General features: G+C 42.4%; 1 protein-coding gene across 1 annotated transcript in view; it reads left to right on the top strand.

Annotated features, from left to right (window-relative positions):
• Positions 1 to 10,554: 10,554 nt before the first annotated feature.
• The window catches only part of LOC137647979 (uncharacterized), a 7,517-nt gene continuing 1,158 nt past the window's right edge, over positions 10,555 to 16,913 (top strand). The window contains exons 1-3 of the mRNA XM_068380924.1: positions 10,555 to 10,566; positions 10,814 to 11,181; positions 12,047 to 12,238. Of these exons, the coding sequence (XP_068237025.1) occupies positions 10,555 to 10,566; positions 10,814 to 11,181; positions 12,047 to 12,238 (572 nt within the window). The remainder of the gene's footprint in view (positions 10,567 to 10,813; positions 11,182 to 12,046; positions 12,239 to 16,913) is intronic.

Below are 16,913 nucleotides of genomic sequence, written 5' to 3'. Positions count from 1 at the left end.
GAGCAGAGAAGAGACGCATCGCAAGCAGCTCAGCATTTGATAGTACTGACAATGTCCAGGCCAAGCGCGCCAGAACACACTCTTCAGAAGCCACTACCAGCGGCACCTCCTGCTTTTTCTGTGGAAAGTCTGGCGCAGAGACCCTACATGAAGTAACAACCTTCCAGGTGGACACACGCATACGGAAGTGTACAGCGCAAGTTGGGGACAATGAACTCATAGCCAGGCTCAGCATGGGTGATATGGTGGCTCTGGAGGCCAAGTACCATTCCAAGTGTTTGTTGGCTCTTTATTATCGTGCAAAGACCACTGTAGAAGCCGAGCAGAAAACTGACCATGAAGGTGTAATGTCAAGAATCGTACTGGCTGAACTGGTCCTGTATATCGAGGAAACCCACCTAGAAGAGGGCACCACCCCAGTCTTCAGACTCGCAGAACTTGCAAAGCTGTACACAACAAGAATGGAACAGCTCGGGGTTGTTTTGTGCCAGAAAGTTAATAGCACAAGGCTGAAAGAGCGCCTGTTAGCCCAGATACCAGGCCTGAGATCCCACAGCAAAGGCCGAGATGTTTTACTAGCGTTTGATGAAGACATTGGTGAAGCGCTAGGCAAAGCCTGCGAGCAAGACTGTGACACTGAGGCAGTTCACCTTGCGCGTGCTGCACAGATAGTTCGTCGATATATGTTTGAAGACACTTACCAATTCCGTGGATCATTCCCGGGCGGCTGTCAGGAGGACTCTGTGCCAAACGTACTAGTTGCAATGGTAAATATGGTGCTGGATGGCCCCACCATCAAGAATCAAAGCCATTCCTCTTCAACACAAGCAGCTCTTTCCATTGCGCAGCTTCTCAAGTTCAACAGTGTCAAGCAAAGTCGGAAGCAGGGAGCAACCAAGACACAGGAGCCTCCAGCTGTCAGACACAGTACGTCTCAAGAAACTCCTCTTCCAACCTATGTTGGGCTGATGCTGTATGCTGAAACACGCAAGAGAGGACTTGTGGACAAGCTCTTCTCTCTGGGCCTAAGCATCTCATATGACAGAGTCCTACGTCTTTCTGCCCAGATGGGAAACAGCGTGTGTCAGCTGTACCGCATAGAGGAAGTGGTCTGCCCGCCTACCCTGCGTAGCAATGTGTTCACAACTGCGGCTGTGGACAACATTGACCACAACCCAAGTGCCACCACAGCCAAGAATTCATTCCATGGAACAGGAATCTCGCTTTTTCAACACCCAACGTGTGCAGATGAGGGAGTGGATCGTAGCATTGCTCTCACTGGGCGTGATACTGGATCAAAGACGGTTGAGCCTCTACCAGAATATTACACGGATGTACGTCCTGTTGCTTCTTCTGTCAAAGGGCAAATGATCCCAGCTACTTCTGTGACCTCTCTTAGACGCCACAACTGTGAGCAGCACATAGAAGATGAGTATATGTGGCTGGAGAACACGAGAAGTGTTCTCAAAGATGATGTTGAGGCCTGTGAAAACACATCATGGGCTGCATACCATGCAAGGCACCAAGATCCAAAGCAACCAGTCATCACACCAACGTCCCTGCTTCCCTTGTTCCAGGAGAGTGCTCACACTGTGGCAATGATCAGACACTCTATTGATGTAGTCAGGAGTGCAGTTAAACATCTCAACCCAGGCCAAACTCCAGTTCTGACTTGCGACCAGCCACTATTCACTCTAGCAAAACAGATCCAGTGGAAGTGGCCAAACACATATGGAGAAGACCAACTGGTGGTGATGTTTGGGGGGTTGCATATTGAGATGACGGCACTGAAGACCCTGGGTGACTGGTTGCAGGGAAGTGGGTGGACCCAAGCACTGGTACAAGCAGAGATCACAACTGAAGGAATAGCAGACTCATTTCTTCGAGCAGCTCACGTCACACGCACCAGAAGAGCACACCAAGTCACAGCGGCTGCGTTGTATAATCTCCAACGGCGTGCCTATGACAAGTACAGCACCACCAATACAGAAGATGATGAGCACCCTGAAAGCTTCGAAGACTGGTGCAGTCAGAGAGAACAGAGTTATCCGCAGTTTCAGTACTGGTCAACAGTCTTGGCACTGGAGCTGTCCACTCTGATCTATGTGCGATCTCTGAGAGAAGCCAATTTTAGCATGTACGTGGATGCTCTGACAGAACTGGCTCCGTGGTTCTTCGCACTAGACCACACGAACTATGCCCGATGGATACCAGTGCATCTACGGGACATGGCAGAACTGGCAAACAAACATCCAGACGTCTTCACAGAGTTTAGCAAGGGACACTTCACAGTCCAGAAGACCAAGAGGATCTTTTCAGCAATCCCTCTTGACCAAGGACATGAGCAGAACAACGCGTATGTCAAGGGTGATGGAGGAGCCATCGGCCTCACAGACAATCCAACTGCACTGAGGCGCTGGATGGTTGCCGGACCGGAGGTTGCTAGAGTGATTGTGGAATTTGACGACTTCAATCTGCATCCACACGATCAAGAGGAGACACGTCACCACGAAGAGACACCAAGTGTGCAGAACACTTTTGCCAGAGATGTGCGCTCACTCGTGGCCGTCATTGAAGAGCTGGGCAACCCTTTCGAGGAGGACAGTCAGGACTTGCTGGTGCTCGACACAAAGGAGATCGCAGACCCTGCAGTCATAGAAACAGTCCGTAACGCCAAGCAGATTGGCCAAGACCAGTTTGAAGCATTCTCAAAGGAATGCATCGTGGACAGAACCATGTCCATTGAGGTGGCAATCCACCGGAACAAGCTACCACTGTTTGCGACCAAGAGAGGACCCAATATACCCAAAGGAAAAGAACAGGTCAAATCTCTGAAGAATGATGTTGCGCTCTTCGCACGATTATATATCGGCTGCCAGACCCGTGATGGGAATCTAGAAGAGTTCTTCAGGCATGAAAATCAGCAATGCCCTCCAGCTTTATCTGACGGAGGGAGACTGTACCTAGGGAGCAAGAGTGACTTGCTGGTGTGCCTTGAAGGCCATGCTGAGCCTCAGTTTGAAGCTCCTACTGTCACTGCTGTTGTCCTCGATGGAGCAGTAATCGTACAGATGTTGAAGCCGGGTACTGCCAACACGTTCGAGGAATATGCACAGCAAGTGTTCATCCCATACGTTGTACAACGTTTCCAACATGTATCACGTCTTGACCTTGTGTGGGACAGCTACAGAGCAGATTCCCTGAAGGCATCAACCAGAGAACAGCGGGGAAAGGGAGTACGTCGGCGTGTTGTCGACTCAGCAGTCATACCAGGAAATTGGCAAAGTTTCCTGCGAGTTGATAGCAACAAAGTGGAGCTCTTCAGCTACCTCTCCACCATGCTTGCAGAGTCCTTTCAAGAAGAAGGCAAGGAACTGGTCGTCACTGATGGGGAGCAGGTGATCTGTGTTCCACAGCAAGAGGATGTCAACTCACTCGCACCATGCAACCAAGAAGAGGCAGACACCCGCATGATGCTACATGTAGCACATGCTGCACAACATGGTCACCACCAGATACAGGTTCGAACAGTAGACAGTGACGTCGTGGTCCTAGCAGTGATGGTAGTCCAGAAACTACCAGCTGGAGACGAACTCTGGGTAGCCTTTGGGACAGGCAAGAACTACCGCTACATTGCAGCCCATGAAATAGCTTCCTCCCTTGGTCCAGAGAAGGCATGTGCTCTTCCAATGTTTCATGCCATCACAGGGTGTGATACTGTGTCAGCCTTCGTCGGATATGGGAAGAAATCTGCCTGGGCAACATGGAATACAATGCATGTCATCGAGAGGTTTGTCATACTCCTGTATGACCGCACAAGCAAATGCAAGGACGTCAACAAGGCGAGAAAGCAGCTCTTTGCAAAGACGAACTCTGTTCAGAACATCCCGCCAACCTACGCTGCTCTGGAGCAGCATGTGAAGAGATCTGCCCTTCAGGGTGGTCATGTCTGGGGCCAGGCATTGGTACCAACGCCCGTGCTCCCTCCACCAACAGACTGGGGCTGGCATCGGAGTGATGATGGGCTCTACACACCACTCTGGACCACACTCCCTGAGGCATCCAAGGCCTGCTATGAGCTGGTGTCTTGCGGATGCAAGAAAGGCTGCAAAAACCGCTGCAAGTGCAAGAACGCTTCACTGCAATGCACTGGTCTATGTTTCTGTGAAGGCGAATGCCAGTAGATTGGGACAGAAAACTTGCTAACCAACATTATGATCTGTAGACATTCATAATTCTGGTGACCAGATTTGAAAAGTTCGGAATCATAATTAACATAGTGTGGCAAAATCTACGTTATTGTATTACATGTATGTACTGCAGGATTACACAAGTACTGTGCCTAGAGACTGGGCTTTTGGTCGACTATATAACTACAATCTGACCATACTGTAAACTTCCCGTACTCTGTGTATTATTTTGACTAGCAATTTTGCCAGCAATTTGAAATAAAAAAGCAACTTGAGCAATTAAAGTGTGTTCCTGAAATCAGGTACTGGTTATTAGAGGTATTATGTCATTGAGTATTGAAATCTTCATCAAATGTCCACTTTTTCCACAAAATGGCGGCCAGTTTGGGGGCCATTTTTGAGAAGATTCATCTAAATATCTGTTAAACATTTATTGATGTTAATTCTGATGTAAAAAAAGGGAATTTTGGCCCATCTAGCACCAAACTAACGACACATAATGAAGTCTATGTAATGACGCTAATGTTAAATGGCGGCCATTTTGAACAATGGCCGCCATATCTTCCTAAGGGCTAATCTTGAATGCCTCCATATCCAAAAATGTTTAGAATATATTAATCTACATGTGTGCCAATTTTGGTGCTTTTAGACCAATTTGAACAATTGGTCTGCTATGCCGCTGTACTATTGAGTGGATGGATAGAGTGAAGAAAGCTCTGGGTGATAGGAGGATAGATATGAGAGAGGCAAGAGAGCGTGCTAGAAATAGGAATGAATGGCGAGCGATTGTGACGCAGTTCCGGTAGGCCCTGCTGCTTCCTCCGGTGCCTTAGATGACCGCGGAGGTAGCAGCAGTATGGGATTCAGCATTATGAAGCTTCATCCTTGGTGGAAAACGGGGGAGGGTGTGCTGTGGCACCCTATCAGTACCAGCTGAACTCGGTTTAGTCCCTTGTCAGGCTGGGATGAACGTAGAGAGTAGAGATCCCCTTTTTGTTTTGTTTCATTTGTTGATGTTGGTTACCCCCCAAAATTGGGGGAAGTGCCTTGGTATATATATGATGTATATATGTATAGTTACACACACACACACACACACACACACACACACATATATATATATATATATATATATATATATATATACATATATATATATATATATATATATATATATATATATATATATATATATATATATATATATATATATATATATATATATATATATATATATATATATATATATATATATATATATAAATATATATATATATATATATATATATATATATATATATATATATATATATATATATATATATATATATATAAGATAATTTTTTTGTTTGCTGAAGCATGTTACATTCCTTCGTATCTCATTCATAAAACGAGACTATCACCATGCTTAAAATTCATTTTGGTTTAATCATTTAATCATAGAATTACTGGTACTTTTGTGGATATATGAATAATCTCATTAGTCTAAGAAGCTAAAACAATTTTTAACATTTTTCATATATATGTTATTTTAACCTGCGTATGAATTTGCAGTATTTATAGTTATTAGATAGATTATGTGAAATATATCGCTATTCATTTCAGAAACTGGACCATATGATTTGCTAGGTTATCATATAGAATCTTAAAACAATTAGTATATTTTACACTTAATATGTTGAACATGGACTGTTCAATATGCGTGATATATAGCTATGCATATAAATATTAGTATGGAATATGTTGATCAGAAAACAGTAACTCAGATAAACCGTTTGCTTTAGCAAAGTAAAGACCAAAGAGTAAGTTCTCCTAGTGTACATAAAATATAACTCTCTCTCTCTCTCTCTCTCTCTCTCTCTCTCTCTCTCTCTCTCTCTCTCTCTCTCTCTCTCTCTCTCTCTCTCTCTCTTTCTGCAAGGAACGTAAAACGGAGATGTTGCAATATTCTAATTCCATTCCCTTGCGAGTAATTCATGTCTCCTTGCTGGAAGTCGGAACCTTGTTGATAAAGATACACTAAAAAACGTATTTTGGTGTCTTAGGAAGAGGAAAATACTGCCTGTGTATCTTACATTCATATAAGATAATGCCGTACTTCAAATATTGGTAAGGAGTCTTACGTAATTTTTCTGCTTTTTTTTATTTTTTTTTTAATCGTTCATTGTAATATGTAAAGGTGTAAAAGCATTCACAATACAAATTTGCTTATCAATTAAAGATTTCTATGTTCAAAATTAACACAGTAGAATAAATTTTATATATAAGTTTCCATGTATGTTCTACATATATGAAGTTTCACGAGGAAGACAATTTTCTAGTCATTCTTTTTGAACAAGGCTTTTCCAGTATACATTTACTATAATCATATTGAGGAGTTTAAATGTAATATTTGCCGTCATAATGAGTAATTCAAACAGTAAGAAAAATAAAAGATAAATACTTCCCTTAGTATGTTTTTTTTTTTTTTTGAGAGACTAAGAACATATTTTATGAGTGTCATGGAGAAGGGGTATTCCCACATGGTTTTAAAACTTCTTTTTAAAAAAATGCTATAAGTTGGTACACTTTTTCTCAATATGAGAAGAGCCTACCTACTCTCTTGTGTTGTGGTGGTACAATTATCAATGTGCATTCTGTAAAAAAAGCTATACCAGAAGTAAGTTTAAAATTCCCCAATGTAGGATTTTAGAGTACGTAGCCCTTAAGCAAGAACCTAAATTTTCCCGTCTATGACCGATTAAATTGAATCTGTTCATGCCACTTCCAAAGAAAATCTCAAAATCACTGACAGTCCAATTGGTGACAGGAAACTGAATATCTTGCAGAATATGTGCATTTAAAAAAAAAAAAAAAAAAAAAAAAAAAAAAAAAAAAAAACCGCAATGAGGGCTTGCTTATTCAGTTGCTAGTGACCAATTTATCTATTTTGTAGTCGGTGGGTTGCTGCTCTCGGTGGGTGGTCAGCGTTTTCGGCAGGTATTTAGAATAAAATGATGGCCGCTTGGCTGGTACTGGTACTGCAGTAACGTGTTTACCTAGCTGTTTACTGGGGAGATAATTGCTGTGATTGGGCATCCCAGTGGGGGTGGGTCTTGCTGGATGACATTCCGGTGAGCACCTGAACTGATGAAACTGGAACTGAAAGCAGAGACCTTTAACTTCACCTTTTATATTGTTTTACATTATGTTATTGGCTGGGTTTTTAGAGCTAGTTTAATTGTTCTTAAATGTATATCTTCCCTCATACATATTCAAGATCCTTTTTATTAATATAAATTCTAACAATTACAAATAGGCTGTAGATGACAGAAACTAGTTCGAAAGGTTCCAAATAAAAATGATGATAGCAGCACTGATAATTTTTTTACCTTCTCATAAGATGTTATATTTTTGAGTCAGTTCCAGATTGTAGATCCGGGTTAGTATTTTCCGCAATTTTAAAGATTATCTCTTGGATTTTCATGAAATTTTGACAATGGATTGATATTATGTATCAGAAGTAACCACATGAAAGGTAAGGCTGAGGTCCGTAGACATCGTTGCGGTGGTCTATATATAAAAATATATAATACATACATATATATATATATATATATATATATATATATATATATATATATATATAAATATATATATATATATATATATATATATATATATATATATATATATATATATATATATATATATATATATATATATATATATATATATATATATATATATATATATATATATATATATAATTATATTTGGGCTCAGGCCATGTCGTCCTGATGGAAGGTCCTTCATTGCTAGCTTCCTAGGTATATTTGACTACAGTGATATATCCCAGAGAATTTACCGAAGGTATCCAGAATTCTAATTTAAAAAGGGATATCGCGTATATCAGAAGACGTATTCTTGACATGTCTCATAGCTATCTACACCCCCAATAGCGTTTTCGCTTCGAGAGGGAAAAGTTGCAAGAATATAGGAGAGTCGTTAAAGAGGCGATGTTCTTGACACTCCTACTGTACTGTAAATAGTGCGCCGAATCGCCACCGCGAGGCGCCACCAAGCCATTCTTTCGTTTGTAGTTTTGCTGACCGATGTTATCCTGTGTTATCTCTCGTTATTTTGGAAGTATTTCGTCGCTATGATGCCTTCACCAGCTTCATCAGCTTCTGGAAAGTTAAGTAATATCTTTGGATTGTGTAAATGTAAGCTCTTGCCAGTTTTACTCTCCGATTGAGATCATAATTAACGTAACAAGAGCTGTTGCCAGCCGGATGGCGTCATGGACGCACTAGTTCTTCTTGTTCATTTAGTTAGCAAGAACGATTTCCCGGAATTATTTCACTTTAATAACTTTAGCTATTTAAATATTTAGCTAGGGAATATTATATTATGTCATTGTTGTCGTGGATTTGGCTATTTATGATCGAGCCTCACGAGTGCTAGGCTTCTTAGCCTAGGCACCTACACACTTCATGCATGATATAACCTTCCTGGTAAAGTTTTATTGAAGCTCAGGCAATATTTTATACAATTAAGATATTACTGCATAACATTTTCCTCTTCCAAGATAGTATACAAGAGAGTTTCGGTGAACGATTCTCTATGCTCCTAGACTTAGAAGCCTAGGGGCTTTAGTATACTTTCTTACATGTCCCTCATTGCTCTTGTATTGTCTTTTAAGGGGAGACTGACACCTCCTATACCTTTCAAGTCGATACTATCTCTAACTAGATCTAAGAGCAATTACCCTTCCCTCTGATCAGCTTAGGCTACCCTCAGTTAACTTTGCTGCGAACTCTGTTCTGGCAAAATTTACTGGGGTGTTTCGTCTCTTTCTCTTAACCACTGACACGGTTTTGAGCCGAGAACGGAAAATCAGAGTAAAGTTTGTGTTAGGCATCCTACTGTCTTGGTGAAATGGCTTCCCAAGTCATGTTAGGTTGCCGTTCAGGAGGCTGGTCCTCCCTAGGCCATACTGGAGGTTCTTGTATATCAATTTCCTCCTTCCTTGGTATGGCAGACAGTCCTGTATTAGTAGATCTTAGTATGAAGAAATGATTTCTTCCTTACTTAAGATCTCTGGTACGAGATTCTGTTCTCTAGTGAGATTGTGTCCTATGGCTGCTTTCTCACTTACCTAACCTAACCCGGAGAAATTATTTCTCCTACTTGAGGGTACTTTATGAGATCAGAATCCTTCAAGTTAGGTAATGCTCTAGGGTTTTACCTTACTTATAGGACTTTTACCCCTTCCCCACTGTCTCTTTTGTGTTTAATGAACCATCACCCTTCTGGCCATTGTTCTACATTTGACCCTACGGGTAATCTATAGAATTGGCCTGAGGTTCCCTGTTTGCTGCCGGCTGGACCGGCTGCCGGCAGGTACCCTCATTTCATTGAGTGAGCTCTCCACTCCTCTCTTGGACTGCCTTACATACCTCATATGAATGGTATATGGTTGAGTGGAAGCCCGAATAAAATTCCCCCTTCTACTTGCACCCTCTTTCGGGATGTAGGCCGGCAAGGCTGAGCCTTTGCCGTCCCCCATCCTCTCTTTCTCTCTGCCTTTCCATATACTGGGTCGGCCGCCGGTAGCTAGTAGCTGTCGTCGGCCGGCAGCCGGCAACGGCTGGCCGGCAGCCGGCCACCCAAAATTTATATAGTTGCTGCCGTTTACCGCCGACCTGCCACCCACTACTTTTAAGACAGTATCAGTTTCAAATAGCCCAGATTAGGCCCAGCATATGCCGGCAGGTCCGGCATATGCCGGCAATTCCGGCATGTGCCGGCGGGCCCGGCATACCCCGGCGGCTTCGGTAGATGCCAGCAAGCCCGGCAATACTGGCGACATGCCGCCGCCAGTCATTGCTGTAGCCCAAAAGTTTTCCAGCCTACAAGTGGTTCATGGGCAGCCAATTGTGAGACCATCACTTTTAGGGAGTGATTCTCCCTACCAATTAATGGTTATTATCCATTAATTTAATCCCCTATATTGAACAAGGAAGATTGTGTTAGGAAGACACCTTATATCCAAAGATATTATCTTCCCCTTGAATTCATTATGAATCTTTAGTTCAATATTGGAGGAGGTCATAGCAATGGAAACATATGTAGGTATCTTCCCTACTTTCTAGCTTACTCTATCCAAGCTAATATTAATTAAATATTAATTAAATATTAAATGAAAAATGTATGCTGAAATCTGAGAATTTCAGCGAATACTTATAGCTTTTCTTTCTTTACAGGAGGAGCATCCCGTGTGCGGGAACAACTTTAGCAGGGTCTGTAGTAAGAGCTTCTATGGACATGGCCTGTGCAGGTCCCATGCTCGCTGCGCAGTCACAAAAGGGGCTCTCAAGTAATGGGACCACAGGTATGTACCGTTTATGGCAAACTGATTAAAGAGGATTTTATGATCAAAAGTCTACTGAGTCTAGGAATGCAGCAAGGGAGACGCTGAGAAAATGGGTCAGTGGCTTTCAGAATAACACCTTCCTAATGAGAGGATGAGGGATTGTCACTTCCCTAATGCATCTGCGGGCGCAATTGTTCCCCAGGCTCAACATGAGATCCCCTTAGTTCAGATTCCGGTAGAACCTGACTTTTCGGATGCCTTTCAGAGCATCCAATTAGAGGACAACATGTCTGTTATCTCGGAGGAGACTGAGAACAATCTCCTAGTGGATGAACTGGGGCAGGAAGATGAGATACCTCCTGAGACTGGAGTCGAGATAACCAAAACGATTTTGGTATCGTCTGCAGCAGCGACTGAACCGACGCCTTCGACTTCTTCCACCACACCCCAGTTGGATCCCATTACAAGTACGCTACACTCGCTACTGTCCATGGTGCAGGATATTCAGAAGGAATCGTCCGAGAAAGAAGCATCTTTCAGGACGGAGATTCATCAGCAAGTTGCGTCACATTTAGCCCCGAAGAAGTTAAACATTAAGGACCTCCCCGCCTTCTCTGATTTTAACCCATGGAGGTACGCAGAGCATATGCCTATGTCAGGGGGGAATATCTTCCTCTCAGAGAAACTGGGAACAGTTCCAGTAGAGGAAATCAAATTTTGGCCTAGTAAAGGGGCCTATCCGGATTGCTATGTCCGCCTGAGGACGGAACCAGCATCCAAGGAGGAAACAGAGCCGAAGGAGACGATTGTCCTTGAACTATCTAAGGCACAGGTCTTATATGCAACCACCTTGAAAGAGAGGTTCTTTACTAGTTCCAAGGTGCCGGCTCTCAGCAAAAAGCACCCATCCTTTATTGCTGACTCTGAACGTGCCTTCCCCTTTATGGACAAAGGGTTTAAGGCAGCCTTAAAGGCAGTTGTGGCAGGGAAACCTTGCCCTACACTTGAAGAGTGTAGACCATTTTCCCTCGCCTTCCTTTCAGATGATAAGGATTGGAAGGATGTCCATAACACCTTCTCAGTTGGGAAGCTAGAGGCAGATATCGCTGGACGGCAGTTCAACGAAGATCTCCCGAAGCTGTCAGTTTCTCCTGCGCAGGGAACAGGAGACTAAGGAACGTCTTGCTGCTTCCATGTCTCTGCAGACTGGCTTAGAGACTATGGCAAGCATCCCAGACACCCCAGATATGTACATGGTCTTTGCCAAATCTCATTTGGCAACAGTCCCCAAGGTTTTGTACAATATTATTAAAGCCTGAAGGGCTTGTAGGGAGTTTGTGTTCGCTTCTGCTACAGTGAAGCACGAACCAAGGAAGCTGATAGCTTCCAATATCTGGGGAAAAGACCTCTTCCCGAGTGAAGTGGTCAAAAAGGTCGTAGATAAAGCCGCTTCGGAGAATAGGAATCTCCTCTCCAAATGGGGCGTGTCCTCTAAAAGGAAATCTTCCTCTGATGAGGGTCCCGAACCGAAGAACGTCAAAACGACCAAGAGTGCCCTCTCGGCCAAAGCAACAGCAACAGCTTCCGATGGCCAAGATGTCCCAGACGGTGGCACAACTAACCACCACCTTTCAACGGTCCCACAAATGCTGGCGACCCAGTCGCCCGTGTTCACCCCAGTATTTGAAAGGCAATCAACTACCTTTAAGCCGAAGTCTCGAGGTTCCTTTCGAGGATCCTCTAGACGCCCCTTCAAAGGTAGGGGCAACAAAGGTGGACGTGGCCGAGGAGGCAAGTCCTCCAACCAGCACTCCAAGTGAGATGCTGCCGGTAGGAGGGAGACTTCTCCACTTCCGGGATCGTTGGACCTTCGATCCTAGGGCCCACAGCCTAATCAAGAAAGGACTAGGGTGAAGTTGGAGCTCAACTCCACCAAACTTCCCTCAATTCTTCCAACACTCAACCCCCGTACTGGAAAAATATGTTCAGGAACTCTTGAACAAAAGAGTTATACGGAAGGCAAAGTCCATTAGATTTCAAGGAAGGCTATTTTGTTTTCCGAAGAAGGATTCGGAAAAGCTCAGAGTCATTCTGGACTTATCACCACTCAACAAGTTCATAGTGAACCACAAGTTCAGAATGTTGACGCTTCAGCACATAAGGACCCTTTTGCCCAAACGGGCATTCACAGTCTCTATAGACATGACGGATGCATACTGGCATGTTCCAATCAACCGTCAAGTTTTCCCCTACCTAGGGTTCAAACTACAGAAAAGAAAGTACGTTTTCAGACCCATGCCCTTCGGCCTAAACATAGCCCCAAGGGTATTCACAAAGCTTGTGAATGCAGTCATTCATCAACTACGCCTGAAAGGAATCCAGGTGGTAGCCTACCTGGACGATTGGCTGGTGTGGGCAGCATCCGAGGAAGAATGCATGCAAGCCTCCAAGGAAGTGATCCAGTTCCTGGAACACTTAGGATTCAAGGTCAACTTGAAAAAGTCTCGGCTTTCTTCAGCTCAAAAGTTCCAGTGGCTGGATGTCCACTGGGACCTGCAGTCACACTGCCTTTCAATTCCATCAAAGAAGAGGAAAGAGATAACAGGATCTGTCAAAAGACTCCTTCAATCCGACAGGATATCAAGAAGACAACAGGAGAGAGTGTTGGGGTCCCTCCAGTTTGCCTCAGTGACAGATCCAGTATTGAGAGCACAATTAAAAGATGCATCAGGAGTTTGGAGAAAATACGCATCAAACGCTCGAAGAGATCTACAAAGACGGATACCAAATCGTCTGCGATCAATACTCAAGCCATGGTCGGAGGCTAAGAACCTGATAAACAAAGTACCCTTGAAACCACCTCCTCCAGCAGTCACCGTTCATACGGATGCCTCGAAGGAGGGGTGGGAGGTCATTCTCATCATCGGAAAGTCCAAGGAAACTGGTCTCCCCTCTTCAAGTCCTTCCACATCAATTTTCTGGAAGCCATGGCAGTTTTTCTATCTCTGAAAAAGCTGAAACTTCGCTGCTCAATCCACATCTGTTTAGTTCTAGACAGCGAAGTAGTAATCAGATGCCTAAATCGACAAGACTCGAGATTGCCTCACATAAATCAAGTGATATTGGCCATCCTTAGTCTAGCCCAGAAGAAGAGATGGCATTTGTCAGCAGTCCACCTTAAAGGGTTCCGCAATGTGACAGCGGACGCTCTATCCAGGGTCAACCCGATAGAGTCCGAAGGGTCTCTAGACGCAAGATCATTCTCTTTCATTTTACGCAAAGTCCCAGGACTGCAGATAGACCTCTTCGCAACGAGCGATAACAAGAAGCTACCCCGGTATGTAGCCCCGTACGAGGATCCTTTAGCGGAAGCAACATACGCAATGTCCATAGATTGGAACAGGTGGCCTAAGATCTACCAGTTCCCTCCAACCAACCTTCTGCTGAAAGTCCTCAACAAACTGAGATCCTTTCGGGGGACAGCAGCAATAGTGGCCCACAAGTGGCCAACAGCGTTTGGTTCCCTCTGATAACGGAACTACGCCTGAAGCTGATCCCGTTGCCGGAACTAGTTCTGACTCAGCAAGTGCAGAAATTGACTGTCTCTTCTTCATCAGAGAAAACCTAGAACCTTCATCTCATGATTTTCTCGCCCTAGCGGTCAAGAAACGGTTTGTGATTTCTAGAGACAATATTAACTTCTTAGAAGAATACAAGTCAAAGTCAACAAGAAGACAATATGAGTCTTCCTGGAAGAATTGGGTGGCTTTTGTCAAGGCGAAGAATCCTGAGGAGATATCTACGGATTTCTGCTTGTCCTTCTTCATCCATCTGCACGAACAAGGTTTAGCAGCTTATACGATTACTACATGTAAATCCGCCCTAGCCAGACCAATACTATACGCCTTCCAGGTAGACTTCTCTAATGAAATCTTCAACAAGATTCCTAAAGTCTGTGCTAAACTTCGGCCTGCAGCTCCTCCAAAGCCCATTTCAAGGTCTTTGGATAAAGTTCTTCACTTAACTCAACCCTGAACAATGAAGATTGCTCGCTTAAAGACTTGACTCAAAAGGTGATATTCTTATTTGCACTAGCCTCAGGAGCCAGAGTCAGTGAAATAGTGGCCCTTTCAAGAGATGATGGCCACATTCAGTTCACAGACAGCGGAGAACTGAACCTCTTTCCGGACCCGTCGATTCTCGCCAAGAACGAGCTGTCCACTAAGAGATGGGGTCCCTGGAGAGTCTGCCCTCTGAAAGAAGATTCATTCCTCTGCCCAGTGGATTGCTTAAAGGTTTATCTTCGTAGAACTTCAGACTTTAAGGGAGGTCAGCTTTTCAGGAGAGAGACTTCTGGTTCAATGTTATCCTTGAAACAGATAAGGGTGAAAATCACCTATTTTATACGCAGAGCGGATCCAGACAGTACACTCGCAGGTCATGATCCGAGAAAAGTGGCCTCGTCTCTGAATTTCTTTCAGACAACGTCGTTTGAAAGCCTGCGTGCTTACACTGGTTGGAAGTCTTCCAGAATTTTCTTCAAGCACTACGCGAAGCAATTACAAGAAATAAAATTTCATGTGGTAGCGGCAGGCAGTGTTATAAAACTTGCCGCTTGATTACTGTGAAGAACAGTGCACTAATTGGGACTTTTAGTGAACGGTGTACATGATAGACTTTTAAGGTATATCATGTTGAGTATTATGTCTAGGAAGACACTATAGACTGTTCTATCTATAAAGGTGACATCAAGCATAATAAGCTGACACAAGTGCCAGGCATTCTTATATGCACAGTGTTCCTAGTAATAACAGCATACATAGTGAAATATTATATTTCCCTTTAAGTGGCTAATGTTTCCTTTTCAGGTGAAACTTCTTTATTTTCTGTTATTACTGTTTATGCTTTTACGCAGAATTGTTCAGCGTAAGATGTAATTGATTACAACCATGATTTCTATTTTTGTAATAAACAATAGAAGAAATCTTTGCGTCTCTTTCACCTCAAACATTCAAAATTATGTATAAATCAGAGCATCCTTGATTCTCTTAATATTTAAGGATATATTGGGGAACTATGGTTTCTACCATTCCAAGAAAACAGGTAAGAACTGATTGTACTAACTGTTTATCTTACTGATTTAAGGTTTCCTACATGGATACAAACCTGTCTGTCTCTTTATATCCAGACTTGGGAGGATTCAGTAACCTATACAGGACTATACCATCTAAGTACACACTAGGCTTTACGTATATAATGACACTAATATACATACTGTTTTCTAGATTGTTCCTTGAACTCACAATCCTCGGGATTTTTCCTAAAGTCTACCTAAACTTTTCCCTGTAGGGGGCAGGAAGAACTGACATATTTTATGATCGGTTAATTGATGTATAACGGTAACATAAAGTGTCTCTGGTCCAGAAGACCAAATAGGAAATATTTATCTCGAGATAACGGCACTATTGAAAATCCAAAGATACATTAATGCTCTGGTAAACTTCCATCAGGATGACATGGCTTGAGCCCAAAAAAACGGATTTTGAGCAAAGTGAAAAATCTATTTTTAGGTGAGGTAGCCATGTCGTCCTGATGGACCCATCCTCTTTTTGAAAAAAGGATAAAGAATCCCTCCCTATGGTACTGTATCTGCAACACCTAAAAAGCTACGAAGAAAGGCTTGCTGGAGCCTCGCGGTTGCAATTCGGCGCACTATTTACAGTACAGTAGGGGTGTCGAGAGCATCGCCTCTTCAACGACTCTCCTATATTGCCACTTTTCCCTCTCGAAGCGAAAACGCTATGAGACGTGTCAAGAATACGTCCTCTGATATACGCGATATCCCTTTTTAAATTTTAAGGGATATTCGCTCCAGGAGTTAGAATTCTGGATACCTTCGGTAAATTCTCTGGGATATATCACTGTAGTCAAATATACCTAGGAAGCTATTAATGAATGAACTTCAATCAGGACGACATGGCTACTTCACCCAAAAATAGATTTTGAGCGAATATATATATATATATATATATATATATATATATATATATATATATATATATATATATATATATATATATATATATATGTATATATATATATATATATATATATATATATATATATATATATATATATATATACACACACACACACACATATATATATATATATATATATATATATATATATATATATATGTATATATATATATATATATATATATATATATATATATATATATATATATATATATATATATATATATATATATACATATATATATATGTATATATATATATATATATATATATATATATATATATATATACATATATATATATATATATATATATATATATATA

The sequence above is a fragment of the Palaemon carinicauda genome, chromosome 10 (assembly GCF_036898095.1).
Source record: "Palaemon carinicauda isolate YSFRI2023 chromosome 10, ASM3689809v2, whole genome shotgun sequence".
Classification (NCBI taxonomy): Eukaryota; Metazoa; Arthropoda; class Malacostraca; order Decapoda; family Palaemonidae; genus Palaemon; species Palaemon carinicauda.
Note: the sequence above shows the minus strand (reverse complement) of the source record. Positions and strands in the feature narration are given on the sequence as shown.